The 17,029-nt window shown below is 43.0% G+C and overlaps 1 protein-coding gene across 4 annotated transcripts; it reads left to right on the top strand.

Annotated features, from left to right (window-relative positions):
- Positions 1–130: 130 nt before the first annotated feature.
- Positions 131–15,328, top strand: LOC113006487 (dipeptidyl peptidase 9-like). Of its 4 annotated transcripts, none has more exons than XM_026142486.2 (21): positions 131–483; positions 2,990–3,080; positions 4,115–4,359; positions 5,935–6,047; positions 7,213–7,386; positions 7,991–8,159; positions 8,525–8,635; positions 8,824–8,952; positions 9,105–9,166; positions 9,259–9,359; positions 9,469–9,646; positions 9,823–9,982; positions 10,186–10,265; positions 11,314–11,484; positions 11,837–11,972; positions 12,126–12,271; positions 12,549–12,695; positions 12,853–13,005; positions 13,447–13,589; positions 13,828–13,939; positions 14,060–15,328. In XM_026142486.2, exons 2-21 carry the CDS (start codon positions 3,025–3,027, stop codon positions 14,150–14,152), a joined length of 2,679 nt encoding a protein of 892 aa, XP_025998271.1. In that variant the 5' UTR covers positions 131–483; positions 2,990–3,024; the 3' UTR covers positions 14,153–15,328. The 4 variants fall into 4 exon arrangements, with proteins under 4 accessions (XP_025998271.1, XP_025998272.1, XP_025998275.1 ...); XM_026142487.2 differs by having other exon boundaries at positions 278–305; XM_026142490.2 differs by having other exon boundaries at positions 308–483; positions 2,990–3,075.
- The last annotated feature ends 1,701 nt before the right edge of the window (positions 15,329–17,029 follow it).

The following is a 17,029-nucleotide window of genomic DNA, read 5'->3' as shown; positions in this document are numbered from 1 at the left end:
TCGCTGATCTCAGTTGTGTTTCTATCTGGTGTTTTGTTTTGTGTTTTTTTTGTTTTGTTTTGTTTTTAAAGGAGGAGGTGGTGGGGGGTAAAACAATTGAAAAGGGACTGATGTAAGTATCTTTTGATTGTTTTTAAATGAAGGGGTCACATTTGGCTATTGTCACATTGACAAGGAAGCAAATCATTTTGGGTTCTTCGAAATTAAAATAGCAGGTTCAAGTTTGAAATATTGCCCAGTAAAAAAGGAAAAATACACGCTGAAAGACACGAAAAACAAACGGATCGAGTATATCCGGGTTAAAGGTAGTAATTTTCTAACGTTGCTCGGGTTTGATTCACAGTCTATTTCCGCGTTGCTATCGTTTTAGCATCAAGCTACCTGGTCTCTGAAAAGTAGTTAACTCTAATTAATCACGACTTTTCAACACAGACGTCTATTCGACAAAAGGAGATACAGCTTCAAGGTCTCCGGGCAGAAAGTGTAAGATGGAAGCGAGTGGTTACATTTTGTTTTGCTTTGTTTCTTACGTTTTCTGTTTTGTGCTCTTCTGGTTTACCCAATAGCTAGCTTGCTCGTTTCTGTTCTGTTTAATGGGTGGCTAACATGTTAGCTCCCAGCAGCGCATCACAGCCACAGTGAGTTTTGTTATTGGATATAATATATATGCATATAATTATTGGATGGTTAGGCTTTGCAAAGTTTGGCGCTTAGGACACACTCTGCCAGAAGTTTTCTGTTAGCCTGTTATTAGCTTAGACCTTTTAAGTTTACTAGCATAAGTGTCAGCCTGGGCAGAAATAGTGAAACTGAGTCGCTGTTTCTAACGCGAATCTGCGTTTTTATGGTGTCAGTGAAACATAAAAATGTACAGATGTAGAGGACACGGATGTCAAAAATGAAACGCGAGGTTCTCACGGTGTCTTTTGTGGAGTCAAATGAGTCTAATCTACATTTAAGCTAGCAGTCAGAAGTTAAATACAGTGACACAACACTTTCTTGATGCCCTGACAGGTGTTGGGGAATATTCAGTAACATTTTAGCCTGAGGACTGTAAACGTGTAATTGGTATTTTAAGCACCTCATTGTCTCCATTTATCAGGCACTAAAGTTTTTTGGTTTTTTTTTAACCATATGTAATACATGTTTACATCATCAAGCTATGTTATTTTTTCTTGACTTGTATACTCTCACTGGACATTTATTTAGGTACACCGGGCTAGTTGGACTCCCTTTTGCCTTCAAGACTACCTAAAATCTTTATGGTATAGACTCAACAAGGTGTTGGAAATACTTCTCAGATATTATTGGTCCATATTGACATGACTGAAATTGTCAGCTGCACATCCATGATGCAAGTCTTTCACCACATCCCAAAAGCACTCTATTGGAGATCTGTGACTGTGGAGGCCATTTGAGTACAGTGAACTCATGTTCAAGAAACCAATATGAGATAATTAGAAGTTTGTGACACAGTGCATTATCCTGGTAGAGCAGGTACACTGATGGACATGCTCAGCGACAGCACTGAGGTAGGCTGTGGTGTTTAGACAATGGTCAAATAGTACCAAATTGGCCCTAAATTGGGCAGGGATAGCTCAGTAGGTAAAGTGGTCGCCCCATGATCGGAAGGTCAGCGGTTCGAATCCACTTAACGGCTACCCTGAGGTACCCCTGAGCAAGGTACCGTCCCTACACACTGCTCCCCGGGCGCCTGCTTAGTGGGCTGCCCACTGCTTCACTGAGTGAATGGATCAAATGCAGAGAAAAACAAGTAATTTCCCCATGGGGATCAATAAAGTATCCATTATTATTATTATTATTATTATTATTATTAAATGTGCCAAGGAAAAATCTGCCACACCATTAGGCTACCACCAGCAAGAGGCATTGCTACAAGGCATGAAGGATCGATGCTTTCTTCCACAGTCAAGAATCATCGGACCAGGCAATGTTTTTCCAATATTATGTTGTGCAATTTTGTTGCGCTCATTTAAATTCAAGCCTCAGTTTCCTATTCTTAGCTGACAGGAGTGGTAAATGTGTGGTCTTCTACTGCTGTAGTCCTTCTGCTTCAAGGGGTTGTGAATCCAGAAATGCTCTACTGCACTATAACCTTTGTTTGTTTTTGTTTGTTTGTTTTTTGAGTTCCCGTTGCCTTCGTTTATGAAACAGTCTGGTCCTTCTCCTCTGACCTCTGACACAGAGAATTGCTGCTCATTGGATATCTTCTCTTTTTTTAGATCATTCTCTGGTAACCCCCAGTTGAGATTGTGTGGGGATTTTCCACACAGGAGGAAAATCCCAGTAGATCACCAATATCTGAAATCGTCACACCAGCCTGTTTGACACCAGTAACCATGCTATGTTCAGAGTCACTTAAATCCCCTTTCTTCCACATTCTGATGGTCTGAGTTGCTGCCATGTTATTGGCTGATTAGTGTCAACAAGCAGTTTAACAAGTGTACCTGAAAAGGTGTCCAGTGACTGTATATCATTCTTACTATTCCCAGTGTGGCAAAATCCCTGAAGTTGGCTAACTTCTGGAAAAATACTGCCGTGTGTGCTGTACACTATGTTAAGGATCCAGGCAGCAGAACAGCCTACAGTGCTGCAGTAAAATGCGGAGTTGCAGTGTGAAATTTGCCACACTTATGACACAGACGCTGTAGTGTTCGAGTCATGCAGCTGAGTCACACTCGGTGAGGCTTCACATGAGAAATGCTCAGCTGGAATATGGCAAGCTGAAGAACAGCAGCTTCTCCATGAAGAAGTGCAGAGATGTGGGAGAAGAGCGGGGCCTCAACCCCAGTAACAGTTTCTCTGTTCATAGCCTGTGAGCTTAGCTTAGCTTAGCTTATGGATTGCTGTCGTTTCTGTTTGCTTCTGTTATTAGACCGAGTTAGACGAGCTGTCGCCATGCTGTTGAATTTCTGTGATCTGGAAAGAAAGTTTCCCAGTTTTTATTCGGTTGCCTGGTGTTTTACAGGGTGTCAGGTCTGGTTCAGTCTGGTTGAACAGTTAATGCACAGAGTAAAGAGGCCGAAAATTGAAGACAAAACAGAAGACGGCGAGGTAAGGTAGGTGAAGCTATCTGACTGTCATTTGGTTTGAATTTTCAGCTCAGTCAAATCATTTTGTAACCATTTTCACAGGTTTAATGAACAAAAAGTTTAAAATAGCTTAAAACTAGTATTAAGATTAACATGTTCATCATTAGAATAGAAGTATTTTCTGACTAATTTAATTAGCTTTGTAGATATTTGATCACAGACTGAATTATCTCACAAGCTAAAATACTGACCTGCTGGTGGGGTAAATGGACCAGTAAACACCAAAGTCTTTAACATCGGTGCTGAATTTCCTGCCAATTAATAGCAGCATTTGTTGACTTTAAAAGATCTCTTAGAGGATTTATTTCAACTGCTTAAACCATGCGTGTCAAACATAAGGCCTGGGGGCTAAAATCGGCCTGGCAAAGCGATCCAGTCCAGCCCCCTGGTTAGCTTTGGAAGACGTGAAGCAGTCCGTAGTTGTTTAACTTTACTGTAGGTTTTGCAGCTGATTAGGATTTTCATTCATGTAATCATTATCACCCAAGTATCACACAGGCTGCTTGGACTTATGTAATTTGGGCTGTAAAATTACAAAATTATTCAAATCATTCAGGAGATGTTGGGAAGCATACATGATAAAATCTAGGAGGAGCCAAATTTTCTGTCTGTGTTCAGGCAGCAGTGCCTTGTGAATGTTTTACTCCACCATGATTTCCCAAATAACCCCGATACTCTCTTCTTCTCCTGAATTTTGTCTCTAGTACAAGCGGTAGCAGAGTTATGGTCGTTTAAAGAACGGGCCCGTAGAAATTACATTTATTTTTTTTACATTGAGATTATTCAGGGATTAAATGCTTAGTTTAATATCTTTAGAAAGGGGAGTTTTAGTGATCTGGCCCACTTACAATCAAAGGGGTCTGTGTAGGGCCCATGATGTAAGGTGAATTTCACATCTGTGGTTTAGAGTGTTTCATATATTTAGGAGCCTAATGGTTTTGTTTTATTTGTGGGCTGAGCGTAGGCAGATCACACTAATCGTTATAAATGTCTGTCGACAGTGTGAGAGCAGCACTGGCAGGCATGACCGGGGTGGACGAGCTCTCAGACAGCACAGAGGTGGTGGAGATGGAGGACGTGAATTCCACCCAGTTCCAGGTGGAGAAACATACGTGGGACGGCCTGCGGAAGATCATCCACAACAGCCGCAAAAACACCGGCGTGGTTATCAACAAGGCACCGCACGACTTCCAGTTCATCCAGAAAGACGAGAGCAGCCCGCACTCTCACCGCATCTACTACCTTGGTGAGCGGCGGTTACTGAAACCTGAGGTCTGACACATGAATGGCTGAAATAACATGTCATTTTCTACAAGCGCTGTAAGAAGCCCGAGCTCACAGAGGCATTTTTTAGCGGCCGTGACTTGTTGGCTTGCAGATTCAGTGGCTTCCGTTCAGTCTCTTTGAAAGGTAGCACACGTCTGTGAAAAATCTGTGGATGCAGCTGGTGAGTCAGAGCTGCCAGCCTGCACCTGTTTTCGAGCTCATTTGATTTCCACAGAGCTGCACTGGCTTTAGTGTGTGCTGGAAAAAAATGTGGAACAACATTTTGCATTGTGGACATATTTCTGCTTTTTTCCCCCCCCCTCGTCTTGCAGCTGTAGCACACAGGATTCTTGTAAAATGGCTGCTAGTTTTTGTTGCTCTGAGTTTTACATTTTGATACCTGGCTATAGTAAGCTGTGTAATGTTGACTAATTTAGTCAGCTATAACTGCTAACCATAGCTGATGGTTTGGTTATTTTGTCCGTTATAACCAGTCAGACCTTAACAGTTACCGCCTGGTCTGAATGCTCTTTTTATATTTAGACCTTCACTGTGACCAGAAGTGTGTGGTACATGTTGATCTCATGCCTGTTTTTTATCTTCGTGGTGTATTTATGCTGCATTGGCCATCATCCTTTAATTGCTGTTTGCCTCCCCTGACTGTCATTTAGCTGAAGTTACATAGTTTTGCTGTAGAGCCTTCCCAAACTGATTTAATAGATTTGTTGTTCAGTCTCAAATATAGCTAGCCGCACAAAAAACAAACCAAAAACACCTACCTCATGCTTTTAAAATAGCTTCTTACCCATGTTTTATTCCTTCCTTTCTGTGAACTGCATAGTTGGATTATTAGAACATTTTATAGCACACAAATGTGTTGTCTTTGTCAAACATCTGTGATGGCAAACATCAGCTGCCATTTTTCTTTTTTTTTATGCAGCCACAAGACAGCTGCACACAAAAAGCAAACTGTGCACTTACATGGACAAACCTTTTTGAAGAGTGATCATGTAAGACAAGACAGTAAGGGTCTTGTCTTGTTATTATTATCCTGTCTCCCTCCCCTCACCTCCAACCGGTCGCAGCAGATGGCGGACCCTCCCTTAGCCTTCACTGTGGGTGTTTTTCCTCCCCACTGTCACCAAGTGCTTGCTTAAAGGGGTCATCTGATTGTTGGGGTGTTCTCTGTATTGTTGTAGGGTCTTTACCTTACAATATAAAACACTTTGAGGTGACTGTTGTTGTGATTTGGTGCTATATAAATAAAACTGAATTGAATTCAGTCTTAAACCTGTCTCTGTTTAAGACCTTACTGCAGGCACAGGGGAAGACGTGCTGTGAATTGCCTCAGGGCGGAATTGAACCTGGGCCTTTGCATTAGCCCTATGGCCCAAGGGTTGCCTGCTCATCTTGGCACTCTGTGCGGTATGTTCCTCAGTAAGAAGCTTGTGTAAGCCAACACTACTGCTGCGAATGCCGGCCGAACCAGAGCGCCTACAAAAAGACCAGCTCGCCTTGCTTCGTCTGATGCCTTCTGTGGTATGTTTCCTGACAGGAATGCCTTACGCCAGCAGGGAAAATGCGTTACTCTACTCAGACATTCCCAAGAAGATCCGCAAAGATGCCCTGTTGGTTTTGTCTTGGAAACCAATGCTGGATCACTTTCAGGTGAGGAAGAATTTTTAGTCCTCATCTTGCTGTCCAATCGGATGTTTTGACATTCGTTTCAGACGTGTTTTTGTGCACCGTCATTTGAACAGTGCATTTATTTAATAACATTGGCATTCTTTAACAAAATATAAAACACTGTTGAGCAGAATGAAGTAGAAGGTGCAAAAGAGCCAAAAGGTAATGTCCCCAAATGAGGATGCAGGGTCGCAGGAGGTTAAAGGGACTTACTGATTTTTTTGCCTTTTATTTACAGTGATGATTTTAAAGTTTGTACTTGGTAAAACGTTTAAGAATTACAGGTGAATTTATATAAAAATATTTCTTAAAAGTTGAGAGCAAAGACTGTCTGACCTCATAAACACCTTTAACTTGCATAAAACTTTACAGTGTGAATGCATGGAAGCTTCATGTCGGGCTCAAGTCAAGCACCAACCAGGTGAATCCACTGATCCGCTGGGTTTGACCGTGCACCTTCTCAGTTAGCAGCAAGTGCAGCCAGAAAGCAGAGGGATGGTCACTGGTGTCACAGGGCCAGCTACAACTGAGGGAATGTGCAGCGGAATTTACATTTGATTAAAAAACGGTCATAATATAATGAATGAGTCTGACTACAGCTGTATGTTGCTGTTGTCAGCTGAGGGAATGCTGGATGAAACGGACTCTTTATCAGACGGCGTCTGGTCTGAGAGGCTGTGTAAAGGACCTGTGAAATATTAATGTGATGTGTTTTTTAATTTCCCCTGAATAAAACTATAGACCTGGAAATGTGTTTGATATTTCCCCTTTAGGACCATTTAATTATTTAGAGGTTTATTGTGAGCCATTTCCTAAATAATTGCACTTCTCCTTATGGAGCTTAAAACTGCTGTTGTAAATCTTCTCCTGAAGACAAATTAACTCGAACACTCAGGTCACATGAGACCACATGATTGATGTTAATTGCTATCCAGCTGGTCTGCACTGATTTCACAAACAAAGCGTGTTCCTGCTGAAGCGAGAGAACAGCTTTTATTTCCTGGTCCTCAGAGATGCTCTCTGTAATTTAGAAATTTGGTCATGTTTTGTTTGTATGTTTTTGTTTTTCCACGGCGTGAACGACTTTCTTTGACCTTGACTTTGGTCACTGTCACGTTGTGTGTTCTCTTGTCACTCCTGACCTCAGGCCAGCCCTCACCACGGAGGCTTCTCTCGGGAAGAAGAGCTGCTGCGAGAGAGGAAGCGTTTGGGGGTGTCTGGCATCACCTCCTATGACTACCACCGACCCAGCGGCCTCTTCCTGTTCCAGGCCAACAGCAGCCTGTACTACTGCCGTGATGGTGGGAACAGCAGCTTCATTGTGAGTTAAAGGCCAGTTAAGTAGGACTCTCACTGCTGCAGAGCACAGGCTGAAAATTACAGACCCGATGAGGCTAGTTGGGAAAGACATCTGATTTTTGTGCATCACTAAATATAAAAAGTTGAAGTCTCCCTTCACTCCATGTATCTTGAAGTTTTCTCCATCCCCCTCAACCCTGCAAAGCATCAGCAGGGATCAAATAAATCCATGATAATAGACAGATCGATACTTTACTTTTCCCCAAGCGGAAATTCAAATATCCAGCATCTTTATTTAAAAAAAACCAAAAAACATCCCTCTGGCCAAAAATACAAAATCATCTAATTAAATAATGTTAGTAATAGTGATAAAAATACAATATAAACAGGAAAAAAGTCCTATTCCAGTGGGGACAAGTTGAGATGTGCCCTTCTCCACCACAGTCTTAAGTCCAACCTCCGGCTTTACCCCCGACACACAGCAGCATAAAAGAAAGCACTGGCCACCACAGTGTGATTAAAATATATGTAGCATCTCCTCACACACACACCAAAAGACCTCAGCTGCCACAGGAAGAAGAGGTGGCTCAGCATCTTATAATTAATGTTTTCTTTTTCTTCCCCAGACTTCTCCGATGAATCCCACAGAGATTACGAGCCAGAATTCAGGCACACGTATGGACCCCAAGATCTGCCCCGGTGACCCCAGCTTCATCGGGTTCATCAACAACAATGACATTTGGGTGACTAGTATTGAGACGGGGGAAGAGAAGAGACTCACCTTCTGCCACAAAGGTGTGAACTGTGACATTTATCAAGTTCCCTTCAACTTTTTCCTTTCTTGTAGTTGAAATGGTTCCCTTAAACCAACTAAATAGACTCAAAAGCATCTTTAATTCATCCTTTTCTCTCTTTCTTTGTTTATGGTATGTTTGGGACTGTGAGACAGTCGTTTATATTAGTTATTAAATAAGTCGTTGTTAGTTGTGGTGCATGAAGCCAGTGATGGCACCAGATATTTACAGAAGCATAACAGCGGCTGTTCAAGTCAGCCACAGCACCGTAAACTTAAATTGGAGGTCAAACCCTGGTAGGGATGGCACAGGTTGCCTAATGTAAGCTCACTCTCGTGTTTTGTCTCTCGGGTGTTTTTATTGTAGGTATCGATAACCCCAAAGAGGATCCTAAATCTGCCGGCGTAGCCACTTTTGTCACCCAGGAAGAGTTTGATCGCTTCACTGGATACTGGTGGTGTCCGGCTGCTCAAGAAGGTGAGTACATTGATTTCGTAGTTATCATTCATTAGAAAATGACTCACAATATTTATTAATACAGTTTTTGTGAGCCCGGTCGCTTCGTCATGAAATTATTTCTACAAGCTTTCATGTTCAGTTTCTTCCAAAGACCTTTAAATAATCCTCACAGCTGCTTACTTTTCTGGCTGTTCTCATTGGTTTAGAGGCAGACGGCGGGAAAACTCTACAGATTCTCTACGAGGAGGTGGATGAGTCTGAGGTAGAGATCATCCACGTTCCGTCTCCGGCTTTGGAAGAGCGCAAGACAGATGTGTACAGATACCCACACGCAGGTATCAAATCAGCAGAAACTTACACAAAAGTTCTACATATACTTCTACATGGCTTAACTCCTAATGCTGGGTGTAGCCTGTGTTTATACATGTGCTCCTGTAAAATGTTTGCTTATATTTTGGTACATAAATCAGCTTACTTTCTTTTTCAGGCAGCAAAAATCCTGATATCACCCTCAAAATAGCAGAAATACGAACAGACAGTCAAGGCAAAGTGAGTGCTCATTCAGAGTTCAGTGGGTTTCCCCCCCACAGTGAACGCAGCACTGATGTGAGCTGGTCTGATTGGTGTTTTTCTCTCTTCAGATTGTCAGCACACAGGAAAAGGAGCTACCTGTTCCCTTCACCAGCCTGTTCCCACGTGCAGAGTACATTACCAGAGCCGGATGGACTAAAGACGGGCGATTGTAAGCCAGAAAATAATAAATAGTTAAAAACAGGAAGCCCAGAAGTAAACTTGTCAGTAGAGGGCACATGTTCTCGTTGCATCACAGCTCTCCTGTGTTTGTGTGTCAGCGCGTGGGCGGTGATGATGGACCGACGGCAGCAGAATCTCCAGCTGGTCCTGCTGCCTCCTGAACTCTTCATCCCAGCGCATCAGGACGAAGCCAAAAGACAGGAGAGCCTGGAGGCCCTCGGAGACTCGGTCCACCCTTTCATCGTTTACCAAGAGACCAGCGACATCTGGATCAATGTGAGCACCAGCAGCACGTCTTTAGCGAGCCTGGTTGTTTCTCAGATTAGTTTCCCCTCATGTTTCAATCAGCCCGAGTGGCACAGAGGCAGATGTTTGCTGTGAAGTTTACAATATACAATATAATCCTACTCTGGACTTGGATCAAAAACATTTTGTTTGCCTTTCCTACACAGGTCCATGACATCTTCCATCCTTTCATCCAAACCACTGAGGACGAGATCACATTCATCACAGTAAACGAGTCCAAAACTGGCTTCTGCCACCTGTATAAGATCACCTCAGTGTTACAGCGGGGCAGCCATCACTGGGCCAAAGGCTACACGCGCTCTGAAGGTAGCACCACGTGCAGACACACACTAACTCATCTGTACTGTTCATGCAGAACATCTTTGACATGGTTTTAAGTGAGATTTATTTATTTTATGAACAATTCTGTATTCCTGGGATGTTTCTGGGTTTGTAACATAGTTTTACTGTGTTGTTCTTACCGTGCCACTCACACGACCTATGTGACACATTTGCTCCTCTGTCATCAGATGATTTCAAGTGTCCAGTCAAAGAGGAGGTGATGGTGACCAGCGGGGAGTGGGAGGTGCTGGCCAATCATGGCGCAAAGGTAAAGCCCTGTACATGGGTTCCCACATTCACAGCAGCCACTTAAAACTATAGTTTTATACAAAATAACTTGTGCTGAGTACATAGAGTAGAGGTAGGCAATGTAGTGTCACTATTATATATTAATGTGATATATAATCAATGATATAGAATAAAAATACTGAAGGTTTTATAAGTGCAAGTAAATGAAGGGCATTTTCCTTCTTTTACAATGAGCTGCTGTCATTGACGACACACAGCCTAATTTGAAACAAGGTACCAGCAGCATTAATGTAACAGTAGTGACACAGCATACGTCACATGTAAGCACATAAGTAGTCGGTTAATTAAGCGCTGTGAGCAGAGTTGGTCGTCTTTATGTTTTTTTGCTCCTGTAACTGTTATGTCGCATCTTCTTCTACTGCTGCTGCTCTCTGCTCTGTTTCGGGGTCGCCAGAGTGGATCATCTTCCTCCATCTCATCCTATCCCTAGCATTCTCCTCCATCGCACCAATGATACACCAAACCTCTGTCTGTCTGTTCTTCCTCTTTTCCTCCAGCCTGGCAGCTCCATATTCAGCATCTTCTGTCTAATTGATCCACTCTCTCTGCACACACACAAAGCCATCCCAGCCTCGCCTCTCATACTTGTCTCCAAAATCACCCCCTGATCGAGCTCAGCCGATTTACTCATTTCTAATCTTGTCCATCCTGGTCACTCCGAACACAAATCCTCTTGTCGTCTTGTCAGCCGCACCGTCTCCAAACCTCGTAAACCTTCCCTTTCACTCTTGCTCTCCCTTCTGTCACCTCGACACTCGGGCCTGCTCCACCTTGCCTGTGCTCTCTTCCTCACCTCTCTTGTACTGTTGCATCAGCATGTATCTGAATATGAGAGTAATATTTCTACATTTTGCTTAAAAAAGACTAATAACACACAGACTCTCATGCAGATTAGAACAACCTAATAAAGGAGATACTTACTTACTGTTTGGTGTCATAGCTCAGCTGTCTTTTTGTTTGTGTGTAAACAAAATGTTCCAACAGTGTTTTTTTTCTTGTTTGTGCAGCGTTCATCCAGCCCTCAGATTTGGGTGGATGAGGCAGCCAAGCTGGTTTACTTTCAGGGAACCAAAGACTCTCCTCTGGAGCATCACCTCTACGTGGTGAGCTACGACTCGCCGGGTGAAATCGTCCGACTCACCAAACCTGGCTTCTCCCACAGCTGCTCTGTGAGCCAGGTACCTGAATACACACTCGTGTTCCTCGCCAAATCTCCTCTGACCTTTCTACACCTGTCAACTGATTTTACTTTTTTAAAATCTAAGAGTACAAGCAGTTACTGTCTCATCGTTCCTTTTTTGCTGTTTCCTGTAGAAATTTTCACAAATTATGTATCGCCTGCTTTTTCCTGTTTTATCATTTGAATAGCTCTCTTAAGTGAGCGAGGCTTTAACAGTATTCAATAGTTTAATGCACATGAGAGAGCATGACCCAATGCAGTAAACTTCACATTCAGATATGTGTATGAAGTGTTTGTGTACACCTTGGCGATGCTTTCTAACTCTGCCTCATCTGTTTTCTTTCACACAGACCTTTGACATGTTTATCAGCCATTACAGCAGCCTGACCACTGCACCGTGTGTCCACATTTACAAGCTGAATGGCTCAGACAGCGACCCTCTGCACAAAGAGCCCCAGTTTTGGGCGAGCATGATGGAATCTTCTGGTACTGAATTCCCCTTAAAATCAAACAGATTTTTACACTTTTATCAGATGGTTTGACACCCTTGCCTCCCTGTTTGTTTAGTTTTCCTGTTCTGCTCATTAAAGATGGACAACAACTTAAAGATTTTGTTTTGGGGGTTTTTGTCGTCTCCAGCTTTCCCACTTGACGGCACACCTCCAGAGATCTTTAGCTTCACGGGCAAGTCGGGTTTCGAGCTGTACGGCATGCTGTACAAACCGGAGAAGCTAGTCCCCGGGAGGAAGCACCCCACCGTCGTCTTTGTCTATGGTGGTCCTCAGGTTTGCCCTCCAACTCCCACCCCATTCATAGGGCCAGATTTACTAAACGAGTCAAAATGGTGTGTGAGTGCAGTTAGCAATAAACTGCCTGTTGCAGATGCTAGTAAATCAGTTTGCACGCTTCATTTATATGACCTGATCCTTAATTTCTTTTCAACGTTAACAAAGGAACTCCACAAAAATGCTCACAACTTATCCAGAAAGTATTCACAGCACTTCATTTGTTCCACATTTTGTCATGTCACAGTGACATAAACACAAGTTTATTTTCTTCCAGGTGCAATTAGTGAACAATTCTTATAAAGGGGTGAAGTACCTGCGGCTGAGCACGCTGGCCTCTTTGGGCTACGTTGTGCTTGTTATCGATGGGCGGGGTTCCTGCCAGCGAGGTCTCAAGTTTGAAGGAGCTGTGAAGGACAGAATGGTAAATGTCTCGAGACAAACGTGTACGGGTTAAAGATGAAGATGCTCCCTCCAAACTCTCCTAGGTTTCCTAAAATTCAGGAACACATTAGCCTCTTTTCTTAGTTTTCTTCTGTAGAAACAAAACAGCCAAGTTCAATCTTTTCTCCTCTGTCCAGGGTCAGGTGGAGATTGAAGACCAGGTGGAGGGTTTGCACTACATCGCAGACAAGTACAAGTTTGTAGACCTGAGTCGCGTTGCCATCCACGGCTGGTCGTACGGCGGCTTCCTGTCCCTCATGGGCCTCATCCACAGACCCGACATCTTTAAGGTGAAAAAACATTTACTGTCAGATTTAGATCAGCCAACAAGCCGAAAACTAGAAGTTTGATGTGTCAGTTCAGTTTTTCCTCTTTGCTCCAGGAAACAGAAATACCCATTAAAAAATGTAAACACACATTTGTAAAACTCTCTCTTTGTTGTTTAATTAAAAAAATAGGTCTCCATCACCTGATAAATAACTCTTTAAAGCCCTAAGAGTAAATTATTTGTTCCATCAGATACATTTACCGTATCTTTTCTAAGGATGTGAGCGTTACAAAAATAAAAAAGCTGTATGGATGTTGATAATCCTGGTGCTTTAGGCAGTTTCTATAATTACATTTCATGCAGAGTGATTGCCGCCTCTGTTAGAGAACAGACCTGGAACTTCACTTTCAGTGAAAGGCAGAAATGATGACGCCGTCTCCCGTGTGATCTCTTTGTTGGTTAGGTTGCTATCGCGGGCGCTCCGGTGACGTTGTGGATGGCCTATGACACCGGCTACACGGAGCGATATTTGGACACCCCCGAAAAAAACCAGAGGGGATACGAAGCTTGTTCTGTCGCTCTGCACGTCGACAAGCTTCCCAATGAGTGAGAAACAGTTACTGCTTTAGTGCAGTATTATTATTCAGTTATTGTATGTTGCTGCATCCATCAGGCAGCTGAGACTATAATGCACTATTACCTCTGGCAGTACCATATTATACTTTGAGTTATTCATAAAATTCTGTATGAAGCAGCACAGGAAGAGACTCGCTATTCGGTGTTTGATTTCTCCGAGTGGTGCAACACATCAGTGTTTTATATGCCCTCTCTGTGATTAATACAGGCCCAACAGGTTGCTGATCCTGCATGGATTCTTAGACGAGAACGTGCACTTTTTCCACACTAACTTCCTCGTGTCTCAACTCATCCGAGCAGGGAAACCGTACAGCCTGCAGGTATGGCCGCTGACTGATGTCTCGCGGGGTTCAAACCTGCGCACTGTTTAACGATGAGACCGGCACGTTTGAAGAAGCGGCAGCTTTGAAACGCTTGTTTGTTGGTTCTGTTTTTTCCAGGTTTACCCCAACGAACGACACAGCATCAGATGTCCAGAGTCTGGAGAGCATTATGAGATTACACTGCTGCACTTCCTCCAGCAGAACCTCTGATAAAGCCTTTTGACGCAGCAACCTTCCCTCCTCGCTTCCTGTCCTTCCTCCCCTTTTCTCCTCTTTCACATTCCTCCATTTGTCCACCTCCGCGTCGCCTCCTAGATTTTTATAATCTGTTGAATGCAAGCTATGCCAAATCTCATCACACCTTGACAGATATCTGTCTTAAAGGCACTTCAGCATTTTAGCATCAATAAATCATTACAGGGATCATATGCAGATGTCAGTACGATGGGCAGGTACTGCCCGGCACTGAGGAGACCTCTTGTAGCCTTCAGGCTGACGGAGGCTTTGGGGAGAGAACGATCGGTTGCTTTGAGCCACAAAACAAGCAGGGGGCGCTATTCGCCAGAAAGAAATGTAGCTTTGGGGTTTGTAGTCACAGTGGAGTGAGAGAGTGTCACAGTAATGATGATTGATGCTGAACATGCTGCACCAACACAATCAATTCATCAGCAATGCAAAAAGTGCATAAATGGACCTGCAGTGCCCAGTTTTTGAACCTGGTTTGTCTATTTTTTTTTTCTTTTTGGTGCCTTTTTTTTTTTTTTTTAAAGTTCTGCTTTTCTGGGTATCAACTGACAGAGATATCACTTTCCCCCCATGTGAATAAACACTGATGTGAAGCTAGTAAATGTAAAGCTCTGAAAGAGCAAACAAAACAGCGCTTAACCCTCCTTGTCACACACTTTGTAGTCTTTTTGTGCTTTGAGATTTCTTTCTCATGTGCTGTCAGAGATGATTTTTGTGTGGCATGCCAAGCCAAATGCCACATTTTTATTGTGTATTAATAAAATTTATACTTTTATTGTTATCTAATCATTCATAATGGGAATGCGTAGCGACCCTTCACTGCTTCCCTCAGTCACGTGCTTTAACTTTTCTCTGGAGCTTCTTTTTCTTCTGCTGCTGAGGACTTTTGCACAGTACATGTTTGCCTTGGTGCCGACAAGCTGACCTGCATGATGTCTGGCAGAGCCGTTGGCAATCTGAGGTGCCTTGCAAGAGTTTAAGAGCGCCCGCTCACATCACCCATATCAGGGAACCTGTTAGAGTACCTCAAGTGTCTGATGAACATCTGTAAGATGAGCTGCCATGACATGGTATCTGTACATGGTTAAATGTACTCTCAGATATTGAAGAAATAAACAGAAGTGAACAATCTTTTCCAAACTCTTCTCACCGGATTAAATGTGTTTTTAAAGGAGTTTCGTTGATCGTTTAGTGCAAAATTGAATTTATAGAATATACTCGTATAAAAATTTGTTAAAAACAGCTCCAGCACTCGCCACTTAAAGTGCTGCTGAAATAATTTTTGCTGACTGAGTGATTACGAGATCTGCCCAGCTTTCATCAGATAGACAGGCAGAGCCTCAACACTCCCACAGTTACACACACAGGAGCTGCCTCAGTCATCCTATTATACTGTGATCAGTGTGGCTAACAGCTGTCAACTCATATCCACACCTACGTTAGGACTGTTGCTTTCAACCAGAGCACCACCTTGGCACTCCATAGCACCATTTTAACTATATTGTATTAAAAAAAGTCATCACACAAAGCAGAGTGAATATTATTTAAGGCAGTTCATTATTAAACTTAGGATGCAATTATTAAAATGGACTAAAAACACTTAACACAGTAACTTAAACAGTGCATTGGGTATTTTTAAGTAAACTGAATTTAAATGTGTTCATGAAGACCTAATGCAGGACAGCTTCATTATTACAGAGCTGCAGAGTGATTTAGCTTACTTTCCAATTCTGTAATAATTAGATAATACTCTGATAAGAAAAATAAACCTTTAAAAGGTCATTGTTCAGTCTCCCAGGTGACAGGATTGTCAATATTAACTCTCTGGCCACTTTATTAGGGACACCTATTACTGCAAATATCTAACCAGCCAATCACATGGCATCAACCTAATCCATGTAGGCATGGTCAAGGCAACCCAGTGATGTTCGAAGTGAGCATGAGAACGGTGACTTTAAGTGATTTTGCACATGGTTGTTGGTGCTTGGTCTGAGTATTACTCGACCTTCTCTGGGGTTTACAGAAAATGGCCTGAAAAGGAGCAAAATATCGAGTGAGTAGCAGTTCTCTGGGAGAAAATATCTTGTTGCTTTGATATCAGAGGTAAGAGGAGAATAGCCAGACTGCTGCGAGCTGATATGAAGGCAACAGTGACTCCAGATAACCACTTGTTACTGGGAAGGTATACAGATGAGCACCTCTGGATGCACGTGTCGGACACGTGCTGAAGCTGATGGGCTACAGGAAACTGGGGCTTTGGGTCACACCAGCTCACACAAACTGGACAACAAAGGATTGATGAAATGTTGCCCGGTCTGACATTTGGGTGGTGGTCACAGTTTGCACTAAACAGCATGAAAACATGGATCCATCCCAACTTGTATCAGCGGTTCAGGCTGCTGCTGTAATGGTGAGGGGAATATTCTTCCTTAGTATCAACTGGGCCCTGTTTAAACACCACTGCCTACCTGAGTCTTGTGTCCGATCATGTCCCTTTATGACCACACTGCTTCCAGCAGGATAACACACTGTGACACAAAGCTGAGGTCATCGCAAACTTGTTTCTTGATCATGACACTAAATACGCTGAACTCAAATAACCTCAACAGTCCCCAGATCTCATTCCAATCCCACATCTGTTGTGATGTTGCTGAACTGGAAATTTACACCATGGATGTGCAACTAACAAGCAGTAACTGTGTGATGCTGCCAGGACAACATGGACCAAATCTCTGAGGAATGGTTTCAGCAGCTTGTTGAATTTGAGCCGTTCTGAAGGAAATCTGGTGTCCAACCTGCTTCTAGCAATGTGTAAAGTGGCCAAATCTTTGCTCCCACCTC

The sequence above is a fragment of the Astatotilapia calliptera genome, chromosome 15 (assembly GCF_964374335.1).
Source record: "Astatotilapia calliptera chromosome 15, fAstCal68.1, whole genome shotgun sequence".
NCBI lineage: Eukaryota > Metazoa > Chordata > Actinopteri > Cichliformes > Cichlidae > Astatotilapia > Astatotilapia calliptera.
Note: the sequence above shows the minus strand (reverse complement) of the source record. Positions and strands in the feature narration are given on the sequence as shown.